This window comes from Eptesicus fuscus, chromosome 4 (genome assembly GCF_027574615.1).
Source record: "Eptesicus fuscus isolate TK198812 chromosome 4, DD_ASM_mEF_20220401, whole genome shotgun sequence".
Taxonomy (NCBI): Eukaryota; Metazoa; Chordata; class Mammalia; order Chiroptera; family Vespertilionidae; genus Eptesicus; species Eptesicus fuscus.
Window position 1 is genome coordinate 80,939,337 of NC_072476.1, and position 19,975 is coordinate 80,959,311.

The following is a 19,975-nucleotide window of genomic DNA, read 5'->3' on the forward strand; positions in this document are numbered from 1 at the left end:
ATTTTCAAAATAAATCATAGAGCCACAGAGCACTTGCATTGAGTGAAACAGATTTTTGATATTCTGTTGCAACTGATATAGTAACCTTTTCTACAAAAAATTCCTACATTTATTCCTTTAAAGGCATGAGATAAAGGGACACACAATGGTCATGCAGCAAATGCCTGAAAGCAATCTATACCACAGAAAGAAAAATGAAAGCATTATTTAATTAATGTACTGACTTCCAATGTCTGGAACATCCACAGTATACAAAGAATCCTAAAGAAAATTGAGTTTAGAGGCAGACAATCTATGCTGTAATGTATTTTCTACTTTATTGGTGACCTTGAACACATCAATTTTCTCCTTGTAAAAATATAAGCAAGTTTTGTCCAATAGCAGTATTTCAACAGTGAGTTAATTCTAAGACTTTCAAATTAGGGCCTCTAATTTGTTCTCATTTCCTAAAAATCATATAAGTAAATCACTATATCCATTTCTCTGCAGTAGTCCATTGTAAACTATAGATTAAAATTTAAACTTAAAAAAAAAATCGGAATGCTGTTTGTACTCCCAACATAATTAGACTTCATATGCATATCTTCCAGCAGGAATTCCCTATAGTTTAACTAAAACAAGATAAACTCTTGTTCAGATAAATTCAACCCTGGATGATTTCAAGGATGAAGCTTCTAAACAAATTGCTTGGACATTTGTCTAGGCAACTGAACTATAAACTCAAATGTCCATGGACCAAAGTAAAGAAGTAGAATGAATCCTCTCACTGCAATACAGCTCATTTATAATAATTTTGTCAGCAAACCCTAAATTTCTCCCATTAACCAATAGAATAAACATAACAAAAGTGAAGAAATTTATCTTAACTGAAACTCTTCATGGTTGATCCTCATTCTTAAAGTATTACAAATTTTTGTTATTAACTGGTCCATTATTTCAAGTGTAGCTCTGACTTCTAACAACCTAAAGTTTGGGATACATGTACAACATGTATCTATCATTATAGCATCATACATAATAATTTCACCACCCTAAAAATCCACTGTGCTCTGTCTACTATCCCTCATCCCTTCTGAAATCCTAAAATGCAAATAGCACTTAAGAGATTCTAAACACTGAAATGACGTTCAGAATCTTGAGGATGAAAACACAAGACAAAAGCCAGGGCAGAAAAAAACAGGCCAAAAATAAGAGCAAAGGAAAGTTAAATGAGAACAATTATATTTCAAGAATCAAAACATGCCATCCCTTAAAGAGCTGAATCCAGATCCTTTAAGAACTCTGTTTTTCCTTTCCATGAATTCGGAGAGGGTCTTGGCTAATACACTATAACTGAGTCTTCTTAAGCAGACAAAGCAGGTAGCTACAGTTTAAGTAAATTCCAAATCTACATGTAAACATTTACTGGTAGTGACTCAGACCTTAAACTCATTACTTTTAAGATATTAGTGGCAAAAACTATAAGCAGCTTGAGTTGGATGCTCTTTGATATTACATTGTACACAGGATCTACAGCCCTCTATGCTGTATTCATGAATAGGATTAGCTTGATTAAACAGAACTGAAGAGACTTTATAACCTACACTCAGACTCTCCAAATGTTAAATCCATTCCTTTTAACACATCTGTCCTTTATTCAGCATAAGTGATATATCACCATATAACATAAATTCTTTTAGCAGTGTTCTGTGTCTCACCAGTTCCTTAAGTGTTACTTACTCTCCTAGACTGATGCAATCTTATCCTTGCTAGCTCTCATTTTCAGTACTACTCTCCCTCTAATCTATCTCTAAGCACTAGCTAACTCCTATTACTGCTTTTAGGAGATTAAGTGCTACAGTAGTTTCCAAGTGTCCTAGAAATTAATTCCAAGATGCCTTACACCTTACCTTTGTTTCCAAGTCTTTAATAAGGTGCCCTAGATTACCCCTCCTTCCTTATTTTCCTCATCTATCACCTCCTGTCTGCCTATTTTAAATGCCCTTTACTTGACAAGCCCCCCATTTCCAGCTCAGGGACCTCCCAACACGTGCCACATGCATGGAATGCCTCCTTTCCCCCCCAAGGAATCTACAGGTCATCTTCCTCTGACCATTTAAACTTCACTCTCCAAGAAGTCTTGTCATATCACTTAGGAGTTCCTACTTTTTCTAAAATAATGCATCAGAACCATGGATGCACACTGGAATCACTAGTATATGAGGTGTTTTAAAATAAAATACTGAGCTCCAGGCTCCATTTCAGACCAATTTAAACAATCTCTAGGCAAAGAACTCAGGTATTGGTGGTGATAGGTAGGGGTTGCTTATGTTGTTGTTTTTTCCCCAAAGCCCCACAGGTAATTCTGAATGAGCAGCCCTACTAACCCTATCCAGACTAGAAACAGAACTCCCGTAACTACATCTTTTCAATATGTTTTCTAAATATATCCATATCCCACACCCCTAAAATACACTTACCACATAGCCTTGACTAATGCATATAATTTAAATACCTGAAATGGGCCTTCATAAGACTTAAACACTATACAGTAGTTATACACTCTAGCATAGGAGGTTCCTCTTCTGTAAAATGGGGACGATACCATCTATCTTACAGGGTTCTCATTTTCTTGTGTAGAAAAATCAAACAAGATACTGCATATTATACATTTTTTTTTTTTTTTTTTTTTTTTTTAATTTCTTTATTGATTAAGGTGTCACATATTTGTCCTCATCCCCCCATTCCCATCCCACCCCTCTCCCCACGCATGCCCCAATCCCCTGTTGAACTTAACCGTTGGATAGGCTTATATGCATGCATACAGGTCCTTTGGTTGAACTCTCCCCCTCCCCCCACCCTCCCCCTACCCTCCCCTATCTTCCCTCTGAGGCCCGATAGTCCGATCGATGCCTCCTTGCTTCTGGTTCTGTTCTTGTTCCTCAGTCTATGTTGTTCATCATTTCCCCTAGATGAGCGAGATCATATGTCACTAGATATATACTAATAAGCACTGAATGTGAGACGAGCAATAATAGTTATGCTGACAGGCAAATGAATCAGTCTGTAGCGAGCTTCCCCCTGGACCAACAGTTCTTTTGAGACTCAATTTCAATGTCCAGTAGTTCCTTATGTGTACATGTCAGCACTGACCCCCCAGCTCTGGATGGTGGACAAATGGCGGTAACGGAGGTCCGACTCCCTCTGGTTTGGTCTCGGCCGAACCCAGGGGCACGGCGTCACCCGGACTAAGGGGCACGTGGCCTCACCCATACCCAAGGGGCGCGTGGTCTCACCCGGGCCTGGGACCCAGCCTCACCCGGATGGATCCAGGGGCACACGGCCTCACCCGGACCCAGGCTCTGGCTTCACCCGGACCCAGGGACACTTGGCCTCTCCCAGACCCAGGGCCACTTGGGCTCACCCGGGCCTAGGTGCACGAGGCCTCATCTGGATCCAGAGACACATGGTCGCACCCGGACCCAGGGACGCTTGGCCTCTCCCAGACCCAGGGCCACTTGGGCTCACCCGGTCCTAGGTGCACGAGGCCTCACCCGGATCCAGGGACACATGGTCTCACCCGGACACAGGGACGCTTGGCCTCTCCCAGACCCAGGGCCACTTGGGCTCACCCGGGCCTAGGTGCACGAGGCCTCACCCGGATCCAGGGACACATGGTCTCACCCGGACACAGGGACGCTTGGCCTCTCCCAGACCCAGGGCCACTTGGGCTCACCCGGACCTAGGTGCACGAGGCCTCATCTGGATCCAGGGACACATGGTCGCACCCGGACCCAGGGACGCTTGGCCTCTCCCAGACCGAGGGCCACTTGGGCTCACCCGGACCTAGGTGCACGAGGCCTCATCTGGATCCAGGGACACATGGTCGCACCCGGACCCAGGGACGCTTGGCCTCTCCCAGACCCAGGGCCACTTGGGCTCACCCGGACCTAGGTGCACGAGGCCTCATCTGGATCCAGGGACACATAGTCGCACCCGGACCCAGGGACGCTTGGCCTCTCCCAGACCCAGGGCCACTTGGGCTCACCCGGGCCTAGGTGCACGAGGCCTCACCCGGATCCAGGGACACATGGTCTCACCCGGACACAGGGACGCTTGGCCTCTCCCAGACCCAGGGCCACTTGGGCTCACCCGGACCTAGGTGCACGAGGCCTCATCTGGATCCAGGGACACATGGTCGCACCCGGACCCAGGGACGCTTAGCCTCTCCCAGACCCAGGGCCACTTGGGCTCACCCGGACCTAGGTGCACGAGGCCTCAGCCGGATCCAGGGACACATGGTCTCACCCGGACCCAGGGACGCTTGGCCTCTCCCAGACCCAGGGCCACTTGGGCTCACCCGGGCCTAGGTGCACGAGGCCTCATCTGGATCCAGGGACACATGGTCTCACCCGGACCCAGGGACGCTTGGCCTCTCCCAGACCCAGGGCCACTTGGGCTCACCCGGGCCTAGGTGCACGAGGCCTCACCCGGATCCAGGGACACATGGTCTCACCCAGACACAGGGACGCTTGGCCTCTCCTAGACCTAGGGCCACTTGGGCTCACCCGGGCCTAGGTGCACGAGGCCTCACCCGGATCCAGGGACGCATGGTCTCACCCGGACCCAGGGACACTTGGCCTCTCCCAGACCCAGGGCCACTTGGGCTCACCCGGGCCTAGGTGCACGAGGCCTCATCAGGATCCAGGGACACATGGTCGCACCCGGACCCAGGGACGCTTGGCCTCTCCCAGACCCAGGGCCACTTGGGCTCACCCGGGCCTAGGTGTACGAGGCCTCACCCGGATCCAGGGACACATGGTCTCACCCGGACACAGGGACGCTTGGCCTCTCCCAGACCCAGGGCCACTTGGGCTCACCCGGACCTAGGTGCACGAGGCCTCATCTGGATCCAGGGACACATGGTCGCACCCGGACCCAGGGACGCTTGGCCTCTCCCAGACCCAGGGCCACTTGGGCTCACCCGGACCTAGGTGCACGAGGCCTCATCCGGATCCAGGGACACATGGTCGCACCCGGACCCAGGGACGCTTGGCCTCTCCCAGACCCAGGGCCACTTGGGCTCACCCGGGCCTAGGTGCACGAGGCCTCATCTGGATCCAGGGACACATGGTCTCACCCGGACCCAGGGACGCTTGGCCTCTCCCAGACACAGGGCCACTTGGGCTCACCCGGACCTAGGTGCACGAGGCCTCATCTGGATCCAGGGACACATGGTCGCACCCGGACCCAGGGACGCTTGGCCTCTCCCAGACCCAGGGCCACTTGGGCTCACCCGGGCCTAGGTTCACGAGGCCTCACCCGATCCAGGGACACATGGTCTCACCTGGACCCAGGGATGTTTGGCCTCTCCCAGACCCAGGGCCACTTGGGCTCACCCGGGCCTAGATGCGCGAGGCCTCAACTGGATCTATTGACCCCTGGCCTCACTCGGACCCAGGGGAGCGCGGCCTCCCCCAGACCCAGGGGCGCTTGGCACCTCCGCAAGAGTCCTGCCTCTCCCCGCAGGCATCTGGGTCTCCCACGGGTCCCCAGAAGCTGGATTTCAGTGTGATGGAGAGCTAATCTCCCCTAGGTTTGGAACAAAAGCCCCTTTCCCCCGCCACCAACCAGACCCACGCGCCTCCACACCTCATCCCCTCCGATTTCGCTGGTTTCCTCTTCCCTCTTAGCTATAAATCTACCATTCAGCCATCTCTCCTGTAGTTCTGGATGGCAGAGGCTCTGTCCTCCATTCGTGCCCCTGAAATTGCTGTGCGCGGTGGAGTTCGCAGTTCCTTTGTTTAACTTAGCCGCCTTCTTGATTCTCCTCTGTCAAAATGGCTTAAAGGGCTTGAATGTAAGATGAGAACTCCTAAGAATCCTCCAAATCGGTGTTGGCGGCCTCCAGGGCCTCGAGGATCTCACTGCGCAGTTTGGCCAGGTCGGTGGCGCGGATGCGCCCCTCCTGCAGAAAGATGGTCTCTTCCTTCACAGAGAGCCGCTGCGCCGAGTCCGCGGCCGCCGCCACAGCAGCTGCTGTGGCGCCCACGAGCCCATGGCCCCGGCTGCGGTGCTGACTGAGAGGAGCAGCCGCCCGGTCTGGGGAGACGCGAGCAGCAGTCGCCACCCTCACTAGTCCATGTTCCAGTTGTATTTCCGAAACTGCCATGTGAGGCAACACATCAGCCTTCACCTCCGCCGTCATCTTTTTCGAATTCCCCAATTTGTTCTTCTTAATCCCTTGAATTCAGTCAACTCTACTGAGGTCTAGTGGCGCCGGGAGGTGCACGGAGAGGGCGCCCGGGCCTCCGTCCGGTGTGCGGGGCGCGCGGCCCGCGGAACCAGGCGCGCGGGGGCCTCGCGGCGGGGATGGGCGCTGGGCGGCCGCCGGGCTCCGGGCGCCACTGCCGCCGCGGCGTCCCCAGTGCCCCGGGCCGGGCGGCCTGCGGGGGCGGCGCAGTTGCGAAACTGAGTGAGTATCTACAGTTAAGTCTTGATTGTTGTTAGTGTCACTAGGAGGAATTGTCCTCCAGGCCAATTGTCCATGAGGACCCTCTTTGTCTATATAGGAAGAGTTGCTGTGCAGGAGACATGAGTCTCCTGTGTCTGTGTCCCTCTGTATTCCTTGCAAACACCTCTGAGAGAAACGCGCCCTGGAGTTTCGCCCGCTGCCTGGAACTGGGTTTCAATGTAGTTGGAACTGGGTCTCAGCGCAGTCTGGCGCCTTTGTCTCCTTCCCAGCAGGGCCATTCAGTGGCGCAGGCAACAGTCCCTCCTCTGCGCGCCCTCCCGTGTGCGCCTCTGGAGCCGCCGCTCCTCTGTGCCTCTGCCCCACAGGCCAAATTCATTCCCCCAGCATGTGCCTGGCTTCCCAGGGTTTTGCCCGGAACTGGGGTTCAGTGCAGTCAGAACTGGGGTTCAGCACGGTCCGGAGCCCTTGTCTCCTTCCCGCTAGGGCAGTTCCGTGGCGCAGGCAACAGTCCGTCCTTTGCGCCCCTTCCTGCGCGCGCCTCTGGAGCTCTGCCTCCCGCCGCTCCTCTGTGCCTGCGCCCCACAGCCCAGATTCATTCCCCCAGCCTGCGCCTGGCTTCCCAGGGTTTCGCCCGGAACGGGGTTCAGTGCAGTCGGAGCCGGCACTCAGCGCAATCCGGAGCCTTTATCTCCTTCCTGCCAGTGAACGCCGGCCAGGCCGTCAGCCGCCCCTTCCTCTCCGGCTCCATCCTCCCCGCAGGCGCGCGTGCTCGTGTCTCCGTCCGTTTCTCCATACCTCAGGCTTTTGCGGCTCCCCCGACTGTCCCCGTGGCCTTCTCCTTCTCCCCAGCTGTGGGCATTTCAGTCCGCCAGCTTTCCTGTGGTTCTGGACGATGACCGTTCTGACCTCTAGTTGTATTTTTGAAATTGTTGTGCCCGGCTGCGGGTTAGGTGTTTAACCTATGGCGCCATCTTGGTTTCTCCCATATTATACATTTAGCAAAGCAACTGGCTTATCAGGGCACAAATGTTATAGCCCTTCAAGGATTAAGAGTAACACCTGTATTCACTTTTTAAGAAAGAAACAAAATTCAAGTGGTAGTATGGAAGATACAGTGATCTGGATGAGGTTGAGTAAACAGCTTCTGGCCAAGAGTTATAATCAGCCCTGGACAGTATGGCCTCAGTGGTTAGAGTGTTGGCCTGTGCACCGAAGGGTTGAGGGTTCAATTCCTAGTCAGGGGTGTGCAGGAGGCAACCAATCAATGTGTCTCTCTCACATCCATGTTCCTCTCTCTCCCTCCCCCCTCACCCCCTTCTATTCTCTCTTTCAATGGAAAAAATATCCTTGGGTGAGGATCAACAAAAACAAAAGTTATAATCAAAAGGGTCATTGTTTGACCCATGTAGACACTCAGAAAATTTTACCCTAAGTATGTCCCCATCATCATCCTGTCTTTCCTCTAAAACTGTGGTCGGCAAACTGCGGCTCGCGAGCCACATGCGGCTCTTTGGCCCCTTGAATGTGGCTCTTCCACAAAATACCACGGCCTGGGCGAGTCTATTTTGAAGAAGTGGAGTTAGAAGAAGTTTAAGTTTAAAAAATTTGGCTCTCAAAAGAAATTTCAATCATTGTACTGTTGATATTTGGCTCTGTTGACTAATGAGTTTGCCAACCACTGCTCTAAAATGTTTTATATAGGTGAAATCTGGTTAAAATTCATGCCAAAATCAATAAAAACCTTGAGAAGAAGTCTTTGAAAGTAGCTAAAAGAGAGCCCAGGGAGGTGTCTGATTCTTATAGTCCCCTGGCCACCTAGGTGGGGAGGTTGTTTCCAGATTACACAGAAGCACCAGCAGCTGGCTGAACTGTTTTCATGCTCTGCTTCCTTGGTCCCTGTGTTTACAAGCACCCTAACCTAGGATTATCTAGGGAGACACCTGCTGCCAGTGGCTGGTCTGCCAGAAACTTAGAACTGAATAAACCTTTTCCTTTACCGTAGCTATCAAAACAAAGATTAAACGTTATAAAGTTAAAACTCAAATGGGTATTAGAGAATAGAAAATAGGCCGGTAATGACAAATAAGGCCAATTTCAATCGACTGACAGAGGCTACCAGGACTGGTGGTAATTATATTAACCAGTTAACTGCCGTGATATTTTGAATTTAATTTAAAAAGGTCCACCGCTTGTGCCTACAGACGCTATGGTGTACAAATGGTTAAGAATTCTGAGGCTGAATGTGGGTTCATCCGGAAAGCACACCATGAGAAATAATGGATACTGGTCATGGGTAGAGGAGGTAAAAGGGACAGCATGTATGGCATATATTTGCTATCCAGAAGACTCATAACTTCGGGACTAAAGAGTCTAACCTAAAAAGGGAAGTAATAATGATGTACATAGAGAATGGCCGTATGAATCAATCATTTATTCAGTTGCTTTTGAGGGCAGAAGTTGTTGTGCCTTATTCTTTTTTTGTATATCCAACACCTGTCAGAATACCTGGTTATATAATAGGCTGTTAATAAAAGTTCATTTACTTAAATGTGCAGTAATAAAACAGAAATATGAGATCCCATCATTTTGTGATATGGTACAATCATTTAAGGTCTATTCACCAAAAAAAACCCAAGTAAATGCCCATTTGACTGCAAACTTGATTGTAGAGGGTAGGTAGAAAAGTAAGTAGTACCAAAAATGAAAAAGCCCCAGGCGAAGACTAGCCTTAAAAGCAAGACTTTTAAAAGGGACACTTCTGTCCTCATTTTACTCTCAGGAGATAGTAACAAAACTTAAGGTTAATCAACAATGAAATGATACTACATTTTGTTTTGTTTAAATTTTCACTACACAAGTCCCAATGACCATGAACTAGAATTTATATAGCTTTCAATATTAAATACATGGCACAGCATGCACTATGTGTAATCAAGCACTTAAATATTTAACATGGTGAGATTCTAATATCTATTTTCACTCAGGCACCATAATAACATTAGTATTTCTTTTATCAAAAGAGTTGGTATGTGATGGAAGGGCAACCTAAACTATACTTGCTCCACAACTGGACCAGAAAAGTGAAAATTAGTTTTATCCAGGGCTTAAAAATTTATCTATTAAGATCAGAACTATGATCTCAAAACAAATACTTTCAAAAATTATTTTAGGTTATAGAACAGAAGCGTTAAAATCAAAGAGAGAGCTGAATAAAAAAAATTAAGCTTTGCAAAAGATTCATGTAATTTTAATGATATACTTGTGACTAGAAAGAATGGGTCCAGATGATCTCTCAAAGAGTACTGGATTTTCCACACTCACGCCTTGTTCCCTGGTTGAACAGACACGGGTTTAACTGGCTCTTTGCTATTTTTTTCCAGTTTTAAAATTATGACACATAAAACAAGTTGACACATAGCCAACCTTTCACTAGAATTCCAAAATTTTTGTCATGAGAATAAAGTGACTGAGTAATGAATACAGATTCCTAGCTTTCTGTGGCAATTCTGGAAGCAAGTAAAGGCTGATGATTGAAAAGAGCTTTAAAGGCTGAGACTTTGCTGAATCTCAATTCTTATAGTCAGAATTCAGTTTGCTCTCACCAATTTGGCAAATTTTAAGCAATGTTATCCATTGTAGGTTTTCTGAGCCTCTGGTGGTGGTAGGAAAAAAGAATTTTACTACAGGAGGTTTTGTATCTCAAAAAACAAAACAAAAGGCCCTGGCTAGGTGGCTCAGTTGATTGGAGAGTCATTCTGTACAGCTAAAAGGTAGTGGGTTCGGTTCCCAGTCCAGGCACAAACCTAGGTTGTGAGTTCCTGGTGTGAACAAGAGGCAAGTGATCAATGTTTCTCTCATCTCTCTCTCTCTCTCTCTCTCTCTCTCTCTCTCTCTCTCTCTCTCTCTCTCTCCAACAGAGCATATGCTCAAGGTGAGGATTAAAAAACAAATAAAAACAAACAATAGTATATAACTTCATATTATCAGCAGTAAACATTTGCCAGCACTTAAAGAGAGAGCTAGGAGTGAATGTAGTTATTAGTCTTTGGTCCAGGCTATGCCCTTATTAATCAAGTCATCTTGGCAAATAATTCAACCTTAGGTCAACTTGTATAATGATGAATCTACTAGCTTCCTACCCTGCTTATCTCATACTCTTTTGGTGAGGATCCAATTAGATAACCTTATTGAAAAACTATGAAGGCCTAACAAATACATATATGGAACCACCATGTAAAAGGAAAAGTATTAATCCACAAATTCCCCCATTCCACTCACTCCATCATCATCAATAACATAACTGTCCCTAAACAACTATATTGCCACACAATAGTTAAGATTGTAGTTTAGTTTTTAGTCACTGGATTCTAAAAAGGAATTGAATCAGAAAGATAATAGGAAGCCATATATAAGAAAAGAAATTATGCATGAGTGTCCATTTCCAGAAATCAGTCTCATTTCATACCATGTTATCTCCTTTAGCTGGGAGAAATCTCAGAAGTCCAAACCTAACCTCCGTCACATCTAACCTTAAAATACCGGAAGTCAGATTCACCTTATCAGATCACCCAATTTCAGCCAACTCTGGGGATTTAGAACTAAAAGGCCTGTATGGGATGTGGGGGACTAGAGTAGGGAGGTGGCAACACAGGATGAGCATACATGGAGGATTTCACTTCCTGGTAAGAGTTCATCTGAATTAAAATAATGTTGGGTGCCCAGCTCGATCCCAAGTATGGGGTGCGCAGGAGGCAGCTGATCAGTGACTCTCTCTCATCATTGATATTTCTCTTTCTCTCCCTCTGCATTCCTCTCTGAAGTCAATAAAAAATATATTTTAAAAATATTTGAAAACCAAAAATCCAATAATGAATGATTTACTAAAAAACTACATGCAAGGAACTCTGCTAGGTACATGGGGATACACAAATGAATTCAGGGAACTTAAGAATCTATTAGTTACTTTAATCCTATAACACACTGTTTGAAATGAGTGTGGGTAGCCTGCCGTCTTTCTATTGCATTCTCCACTCCACCCCTTCTCTAGTGCAGTTTGAAACAATATTAAGATAAATAAACCAAATTATTAATATTTAAGGAAATATGCTGTTTCATGAGTGATACAAAATGACTTAGGAATTCAAAGACTAACTGACCATCTGGTTTTAGTAACTAGAGAAGACGTATTGGGATCAGTTTTGAGCAAGGTCTTAAAAGATAGGAATAAATCCATTTTAGTTTACCTTTTTGCCCTTGGAATATGTTTTATTAATAAAGAGCATCACAGGTGGGAAAAGCATACTCTAAAACAAGGACAAAGATCACCATTAGTAAGCATCAAGTCACCAGTTAATAGCAGCCCTTCTTCACTAGTGATTTCCATTGTCTCATGCAATCACACAATGGCAATAGTGCTCATACAACTACAAAGTTTATTTTTGTTACAATAACCACTACTGTTTTTGCCAAATACAGATCTGATATTTGAGAGGAAACCAGTTTCTTTAAAGTGAAAAAGGCAAAGCTTAAGGGGGAGTCTCCAACACTATCAATTTCCACTGTGAAACACTACCATCCATGCAAATAATCATTCTCTTCAAGTTCTCTACTTCACTTTTACCTTCCATCAAATACCATCATGCATCTGGGGTGCACAAAGATGTACATGACTATAGGTTAGGATAATACACACTGTAATGACTTCCATTATTTCTCATGGGCAAACTGTTTTGAAATCTGACTTTAGGTTACTAGCACTTATGTACGAACACAAAGCTCTTATATGCATGAGTTTCCAGTGAAGGTAGAAGATGAAGGCTGAAAGAGTATTACAAGCCTCTATCCTAGAACCCTAAGGAAACCAAAATTGTTTCAAGTCCCATACGTTTAAATAAAAAGACATTAGTCCGGATGATACACACACACACACACACACACACACACACACACACCCCTTCCAAATGTCATGATCCCGTTTGCTTTTTTTTATAGATTTTAAACAAACACCTATAATCATAAAGACTTACACATTTTATTTAACTCCAAATTTTTATTTTATTTTAAATATATTTTTATTGATTTCAGAGAGGAAGGGAGAAGGATAGAGAGATACATCAATGATAAGAGAGAATTTGATTGGCTGCCTGGGGCACACCCCCAACTGGGGATGGAGCCTGCAACCAGGCCATGTGCCCTTGACTGACTAGAATCTAATCTGGACCCTTCAGTCAGCAGGCCAAGGCTCTATCCACTGAGCCAAACCAGCTAGGGCCACTCCAAAATTTTAAATAATATGCCAATCTTACTTTCGCTAGTATACAGTGAACTCACGTTCACCTAAGAAATGACAGTAACAGCACCGTTTAAGGAAAGTAATTTGAAGATAGTAATACAAAGAAACCCCAACCCAACTAAAGAAAACATCTCTTTCTCACTACTGTCACTGGTAACTTCTAAAGCTCTAAGTGGCATAATTTATCTTTTCACATACAGGATAATGATGCTCCCAGTCGTTAATACAAATTATCTCAAACATAACCGAGGGAAAAAATCATTAACTGTGTAGATCTTCCAATATGTCACAAACGTTAGGTTAAAAATCAATCTAGTTCCACATAACTTGGGTCAAACTTGGTAGAAACCAAGAGGATGGGGAAGTGATAGCAACATTACTACTGACAAGGCTGGCGAATAATACGCCGTGAATGGAAGGTACGGGTGTGAGACAGATGGAGTCGGGAACACCGCACACCTCTAATTCTTTCTCTGCGTTTTCTCCTTGACAACATAAATGATTTCCAAGCCTGGCTGGCGTCTCACTCCACACCCCCCCACACCCCCGCCCCAAGCTAGGGACAGAAAACATCTTCCCAAGAGGAGCCTACAGAAAGATACATGAACCTAAGGCCTGGATTTTTCTCTAATTAGGCATGTATCTGCACCTGGCCTTACACTTTTCTCCCTGTTACCTTCCCCTGAGGGGGTGAAAACATCCACATCCAGTCTCCCACCCCTACCCTGTCAGTAGTCCTTGCATGGACGGGGCTCATCTCCTCCCCTTCCCTTTCGACTGAGTCCCATTACCTTTGCGAAGCTAATGGAATACTTCTTCCCCCTGCTCCCCACCCTTATTCATGGCCGAGCACGACACTCCGCATCCTTCCAAGGAAGGGACTAGCAAAATAGGAGGCATGTTCGAGAAGCGAAAGCCGAGGAACCCTGACAACCACGCAGCGGTTTAAGCCAACGGGCTTGGCCTCCTCTCTCCACCTCGGCCTCGGCCCAACAGGGTCCTCTCAAGACTGAAATCACGGGTCTCCACGATCTCCCCACCCCCCAACCCCCACCCCCCGGAGATGAGGCCGGGAAATGAGAAGAACCCGGTGAAACGCGAGGGTGGGTCATCCCTCACCAAGACCGCAGCCCGTCCCCACCCCCCACCCCCCCCCCGCCCCGCACTGGAGTCCCCGGGGAGGATGGAGATCGCGGGAGAGGCGAGGGGCCCGGGCCCGGGGACCCTGCACCGCGCCCCCAAAGACTCGGACCGCGACACCCGGGCCTTCCGCGCCGGCCTCCCCCGGCCCGGCCCCCCACCCCCAGCCCCCGGCACTGCGGCGGCACCGACGGTGAACCCCGGGGCCGACCTCACTAGCACACACGCCACACACAAAAGCGCCGCGGCCGCCGCCTTCCCGCCCCCACAGCCCCGCGGAGCAATCAATGGGGCGGCCGGCGCCCGCGTCCCTCGGATGCACATCCGACTGCCGGACGCGGCCGGCAGGGGCGGCGGCGCAGCTCACCATCGCTCCGCTTGATCTCCACGTAGATCCCGATCTGGATCTTGCCGAAGTTGGCCGTTGCCATCACCTCATCTGGAGCAGCGGCCGCGGGTCGGGGGAGGGGGACGGGAGGGCGGAAAAGGCGGGGAGGGGGCGGGGTGGGGGCGGGAGGGGGAGCGGTTGCCCGCGGCCGCGCTGGCCCCGGCGACAGCGTGAACGCGAGCGGGGGCCGCGAGGCGCAGCGGCGGGCGGGCAGGCAGGCAGGCGGAGGCCCCGGTTCCGCGGGCAGGCGGGCAGACGCGCACGCCGGGACGTCGGGGTGAAGCCGGGGCAGGGGCGTCGGGAGGCGCGGGGAAGAGTAGGAGGGCCCCGCGCCGCCCGCCTTAAGCCGACGCAGGGGAGGCGGGGCACCGCGCGCCTGCGCAGAGCGCGTCTCCGCGCCGCTTCCTCCTCCGCGGGCCTTTCCCGGCTGCCTCGGGGCGGCCCCGCCCAGCGCCGCGGCGGCCCTGGCGGGCGGCGGCCGCGGCTGGCCCCCCCCCCCCCCCGGGGAGTGGAGCGCGCGCGGCCCGGCCCCCAGCGAGCCGCCGGCGTGGAGTTTGATTTTAGCGCGCGGCCTGGAAGAGGCGGCACCCCGTGCGCCAGTGCCTTCCTCTGTGGCTTCCAGGAGTTGGCGCTTTGGCGGGAATGGATGAAGGGCCCTGTGGTTTCAGGGCGAAGGGATGCGAATCCAGGGGCCGACCGGTTGACCGTACAGGCTCAGAGTTCCATCCTAGGGCCACCTCTGTTGGCTCTTAGAGGTGGCCAGCGCACGTAACGGAGCCCAGGTTTCCCACCCAGTTATGGACGAAAAGAAGAAACACCTTTGAGGTGTCACCCACCCTAGGTCGGAATGATGATCCGCTTCTTCGTGGCCTGGCTTTACCCCTGGACCCTCCAAAGGGAAATCCTGTGGCGGCGCAGCCTCGACTGTTCCATCTATGATGCATCTATCGCTGGGGTCCTGCCTCTGCTGTAGGGTTTTAAGACTTATTTGCCCTGGCCCATAAAGCCAATAAACTATGATTCAAGGACAGAGGGCAGACACGTAAGGTTGACACTGAGGTATGTGCCTTTTCTTCAAGAGTCACTGGACTAGTTTGACCACATCAGCAAGACTCTCCCCAGCGGGAAGGCCATGTGGACAGGGACCATGGAAACTGTTTACAACACTGTGTAAAAACCAACAAACGTGGGACTTTTGTTTCCAGTGTCGGGACTTGATACGTGGGAACACACTTTTGGGGCCCTACTTTCTCTAGTCATTGTTAATATCTCTGTAATAATAACTACAAATATACAGTTTTAAAAATATGTAACTGGAAACTGGATATATATGTGTGTTAATTGCACACAGTCTAGAGTTTTCAGCCTAATATAAGTAATCAAGCCAAGTAGACTAAAAAAGAATAGTTGAAAGACTAATGCTCCATCTGTAATTTAAACATTGAAGGCATACTTGTCAAAAGAACACTTTTCTTCATTCTAAAGTAGGAATAACTTTTTTTTTGGGGGGGGGGGGGGGAATAAACACTGGGAAGACAACTTAAATAAGAACTTCTTTTACATTCCAGAAATGACATTACTGTAAATCTAAGTTCAGGACCTCTTTCAAAATAAGATTTGACCAAACCAAGTTTTTATTTTTCAGATTTTAAAAATCTTAGGAGTTTTATCTGAACTCTTTGAGTTCCAGTCCAGTAGAACTCATTCTCTTATGTTTCTGTGACTGAGGTATAAAGCATCTTATTTGCTTGCAAATTATTTAAAGAGTGCAAAGAAATCAAGCCCTGACCTGGGAATCAAACCGTGACCTCCTGATTCATAGGTTGACGCTCAACCACTGAGCCATGCCGGCTGGGCCGTCAGTTTATTTTGTTCATTAGGTTCCACATAAGAGTGAGATCATGTGATACTTTTCTTTCTCTGACTGGCTTATTTTGCTTAGCATAATACTCTCCAGGTCCCTCCATGCTGTTTCAAAGGGAAAGAGATCCTTTTTTATTGCTGCATAGTATTCCATAGTGTAGATGTACCACAGTTTTATATAACATCCAAACTATAACCTGAAGACATAGGTGCTATTTGAAACAAGTTATTGAATAAACATGTGTCTGTATTTTCAGACTGGGAAATTTTTTAAAGAAGTGGTTTATTTTTCTGAGAGTATAGAAACAGTTTCCTGTAAATCATATTAGTCCTGAAGGGACTGTAGCAGGAGTGGCCACAAGCCTTGTGGCATTTGTAAGACTTGCTATGGAAGGACTAGGCAGTACCATGGTTGAAAGGATGATTATTAAGAAAATGGATGAAGATTATCTATAGAAAAGAAAACACAAACTACCAGCTGGCCTCAGAGAATCCAAAAAGGTTTAGTTTATGGTTTTGAAAATGGCCTGAATATAATAGTGACAAAATCAGTCAGAGTAGTTCAAAGAGAAGGAGTAAATAGATCCCACAGAAGTTTTAGGAAGGTGGTTTAGGTGGAACATTGACATGGCCAGTTGCTGCAACTATGACATATCTGTCAGTAACTGTCCAGGAATTAAAAGAACTTCAGAAAAAGACTGTTGAAGAACAACCAGATGAATGTGTACACATACTAAATCTTAGACATAGTAAGTAATTAATCAATTTTATTAGGTATGATAATGATATGATTCTTTTTTAAAAAGCTCTTATTTGTTAAAGATATACACACGCACGTACGTACACTCACATACAAAACCTACATCGACTTTTATTAAAGTGGTGGGATCGTGACTCTTTTTAAAATATTTAGTAAAGGTAGAGTTTTCAGTCCTTACAAGTTGAAGGGTGATACAAAGATGTCACCTGTCATGGAAAAGGAAATATTTGAAAATCACAAGTATTCCATAAATGAGTGGCAAAGACTGCTAGTGATCATCAGCCTCCCTTGACTTAGTATGGCCATATGACTGAGTTCTGGCCAATGGAATGTTAGTAGAATTGATGTGTACCCTTTCAAGCCATCAAACCTTCCATGCATTTTTCTTATTTTCTTTCCTTATCTCTCAGCAGCAGGACAAGACTCCTAGAAAAGGGTGGAGCCAAAAACGGGATGGAGTCTGGATCCCTAAATAACTGCTCCTCTCTCCATTGAACTTCTGTGCACCACAAAATGAGTAAGAAGCACATTTTGTTGTGTTGAACCACTAACATTCTGGAATTGTTTATTATAGAAGTTAGTCTACCATGACTATATAAGTCACCACCAAAATTTGAGATTATTAAATGATAACAGAAAGTGGTTGTTGAATAGGACCAAAAGAATTCTCACAGGTCAGGCTTCCTAGGAAGCAGACTCTGAAGTAGAGATTAGCATGTAGGAAATTCACTGTGAAGTGTCTTTGGGATTGACACCTTTGGGACAGTAAAGAAGCAGGACTGGGCCCTAGCTGGTTTGGCTCAGTGGATAGAGCATCAGCCTGTGGACTGAAGGGTCCCAGGTTCGATTCCTGTCAAGGGCACATACCCAAGTTGCGGGCTAGATCCCCAGTGTGGGGCGTGCAGGAGGCAGCCAATCAGTGATTCTCTCTTATCATTGATGTTTCTGTCTCTCTCTCCCTCTCCCTTCCTTTCTGAAATCAATAATAATAAAATAAAATAAAATAAAAAACATTAAAAAACACACACAAACAAACAAACAAAAAAAAGAAGCAGGACTGGGCACGAGAAGTTGACCTGTGCGGCAGTGACAACAAAGGCCTCTGTGAATTCCATGGGTAGCTTTAGAGCTAGGATGTTCTTTCAAACTTGTCTTAAGTTGAGAAGAGGGGACAATTGTATCCTGCACATGGTCACTTTTTGCATATGGGTACCCCCTTGGGGAAGAGAAGTGGACCTTGGATGAGGCAGCTTCCTTTGGTGGTGAGCAATCCCTGAGGGAGAATTGAGTTGTGAGCCCTCAGTAGCCAAAACTCCTGCAACCATGGAAATGAGTGTCATAAAGGTGGATCTGGGCAGTGCAACACACATCCACTTCAGGGATATTCAAGAAGCTGGTTTGTGAGGAGCAATATGCTTCTAATGAATAGGCCAAAGAGCTATATATTATTTATGAAGAAGACTTCCTACTGGGGCCAAGAGGTAAGTAAAGTGTGTATTACATGCCAAGGAGTTTAAGAAAATAATTCATATCAAGATACCAGGAGATGGTAGATAGAAAAAACAAGAGAATCTTCCTTGAGGTTCTAATTGAGAGGGAGACTTGGCTAAAGATAAGCGCAAGAAATAAAATACAGCTTCCAATGTTTCCCTTCACTGACTTTCTGATGATGATAATCAGTTTCATTGAAAACCAGTTGGAGGCTGGTAAAATAATCAAAACGAGGTTCACTGAGGTTTTAAAAACTTGATTCTTAATACATTTTTAAAGATGGCAATTTTTCCCTTAATGAATCTTTATTATTTGCTGCAAGGGGATAGAAAAGCTGCCTAAAGATAAACTCCATTTGGAGCTTAAGTCTAATGTTTTAAAATCACATTTTGAACTCTGCTTGCTTCACAGAGCCTGAGTGAGTGAGGGGTAGATTGATGGAAGGCAACATTGCCTCAGGAGTAACAAAAGAACTTCAGTGATGGAGTATGTATCCTTCCCCTTGAAGTTATTAACATACCGCCAAAACAAAAGGAGTAATACAATTATCATCTGTATTCCCACCATCCCTTATTAATAACAAATAATTAGTTAATAAATAAAAATAAATATTCATAGTCCAATGATCTTTTTTACTTACAAGTATTTTTATTTTTACTGTCAAGGTTTTAGATGCTCTTATAATTTTGCTTATTAGAAAAATGAGAAAACTAATCCTTTTAGAGAACAAGAGCATTTAGAATTTTGAGAGCCCAGATACATTCCCAAAAGCTTAATTATTACTCTTTTAAAGTAGTTCTGAGATTAAAACTCATACTTATAATAAAACTCTTTCAGTTCATCTATTTTTTAATTTTTAAAGCTTAAAACTTACAAGTATTAAAAATTTTTTTTCAATAAAAAATCATTGGTTTGAATCATACTCAATCATAATCTCATGACTACCTTTCTAATCACATGATGACATTTAGATAACCTTTACTAACTCTTAAGATAAATGGTGAAAAAGTGGGAACTTGCCCAGGAGAGGAAAGCCCCCTCAGATTTCAGAGCTACAGAAATAAGTCCTCAGGCCAACTCCATGGGTGCTGAGTTGATCTAGTTCATGTTTTATTGGAGTGCTGACTTCAGAGGAAACTTCTTGAAACCTCACAAATACTGACCTCTTTCAGAAGCTGGTAATATGAAACAAAACAAAGTTTCCAACAACTCAGTTGCAATGAATTGTACTTGAGAACAGACAGTTCCTGTTAGAAGTAACCGTACCCTGTCATGTAACCCAGCAAGCTGTCCTGAATCACCACACTTGAGAATTTCAGGTTTGCTTTTTCTAAGTTTCCTATTCCAGGGAACATCACTCTTTTCAATGACCATCTCTTTGAAACAGAAATCACAGGGTTTACCTGGAAAATAAGGCATCATGATATTTATTTATTTATTTATTTATTTATTTATTTAATTTTACATATTTTTATTGATTTCAGAGAGGAAGGGAGAGGGAGAGATTGAAACATCAATGATGAGAGAAAATCATTGATTAAGGCATCCTGATATTTAGATGTGTGTGTATGTGTGTGTGAGTGTGTG

The 19,975-nt window shown here is 46.3% G+C and overlaps 1 protein-coding gene and 1 long non-coding RNA gene across 8 annotated transcripts in view; one reads left to right on the forward strand and one right to left on the reverse strand.

Moving 5' to 3' along the window:
* The window catches only part of KIF2A (kinesin family member 2A), a 76,939-nt gene extending 62,310 nt beyond the window's left edge, over positions 1–14,629 (reverse strand). For all 7 annotated transcript variants that reach the window (XR_008555869.1, XR_008555868.1, XR_008555866.1 and 4 more), the window contains exon 1: positions 14,254–14,629. Coding sequence is in view for 3 of the 7 variants with exons in the window: in XM_008161855.3 (XP_008160077.1) it covers positions 14,254–14,317 (64 nt within the window). In the remaining 4 variants the exon portion in view is untranslated. The remainder of the gene's footprint in view (positions 1–14,253) is intronic.
* A 160-nt stretch (positions 14,630–14,789) lies between these two features.
* Positions 14,790–18,919, forward strand: LOC114230134 (uncharacterized). The gene is made up of 3 exons (XR_003615990.2): positions 14,790–15,333; positions 17,308–17,414; positions 18,800–18,919. It is a non-coding gene; the product is annotated as an uncharacterized LOC114230134 (long non-coding RNA).
* The last annotated feature ends 1,056 nt before the right edge of the window (positions 18,920–19,975 follow it).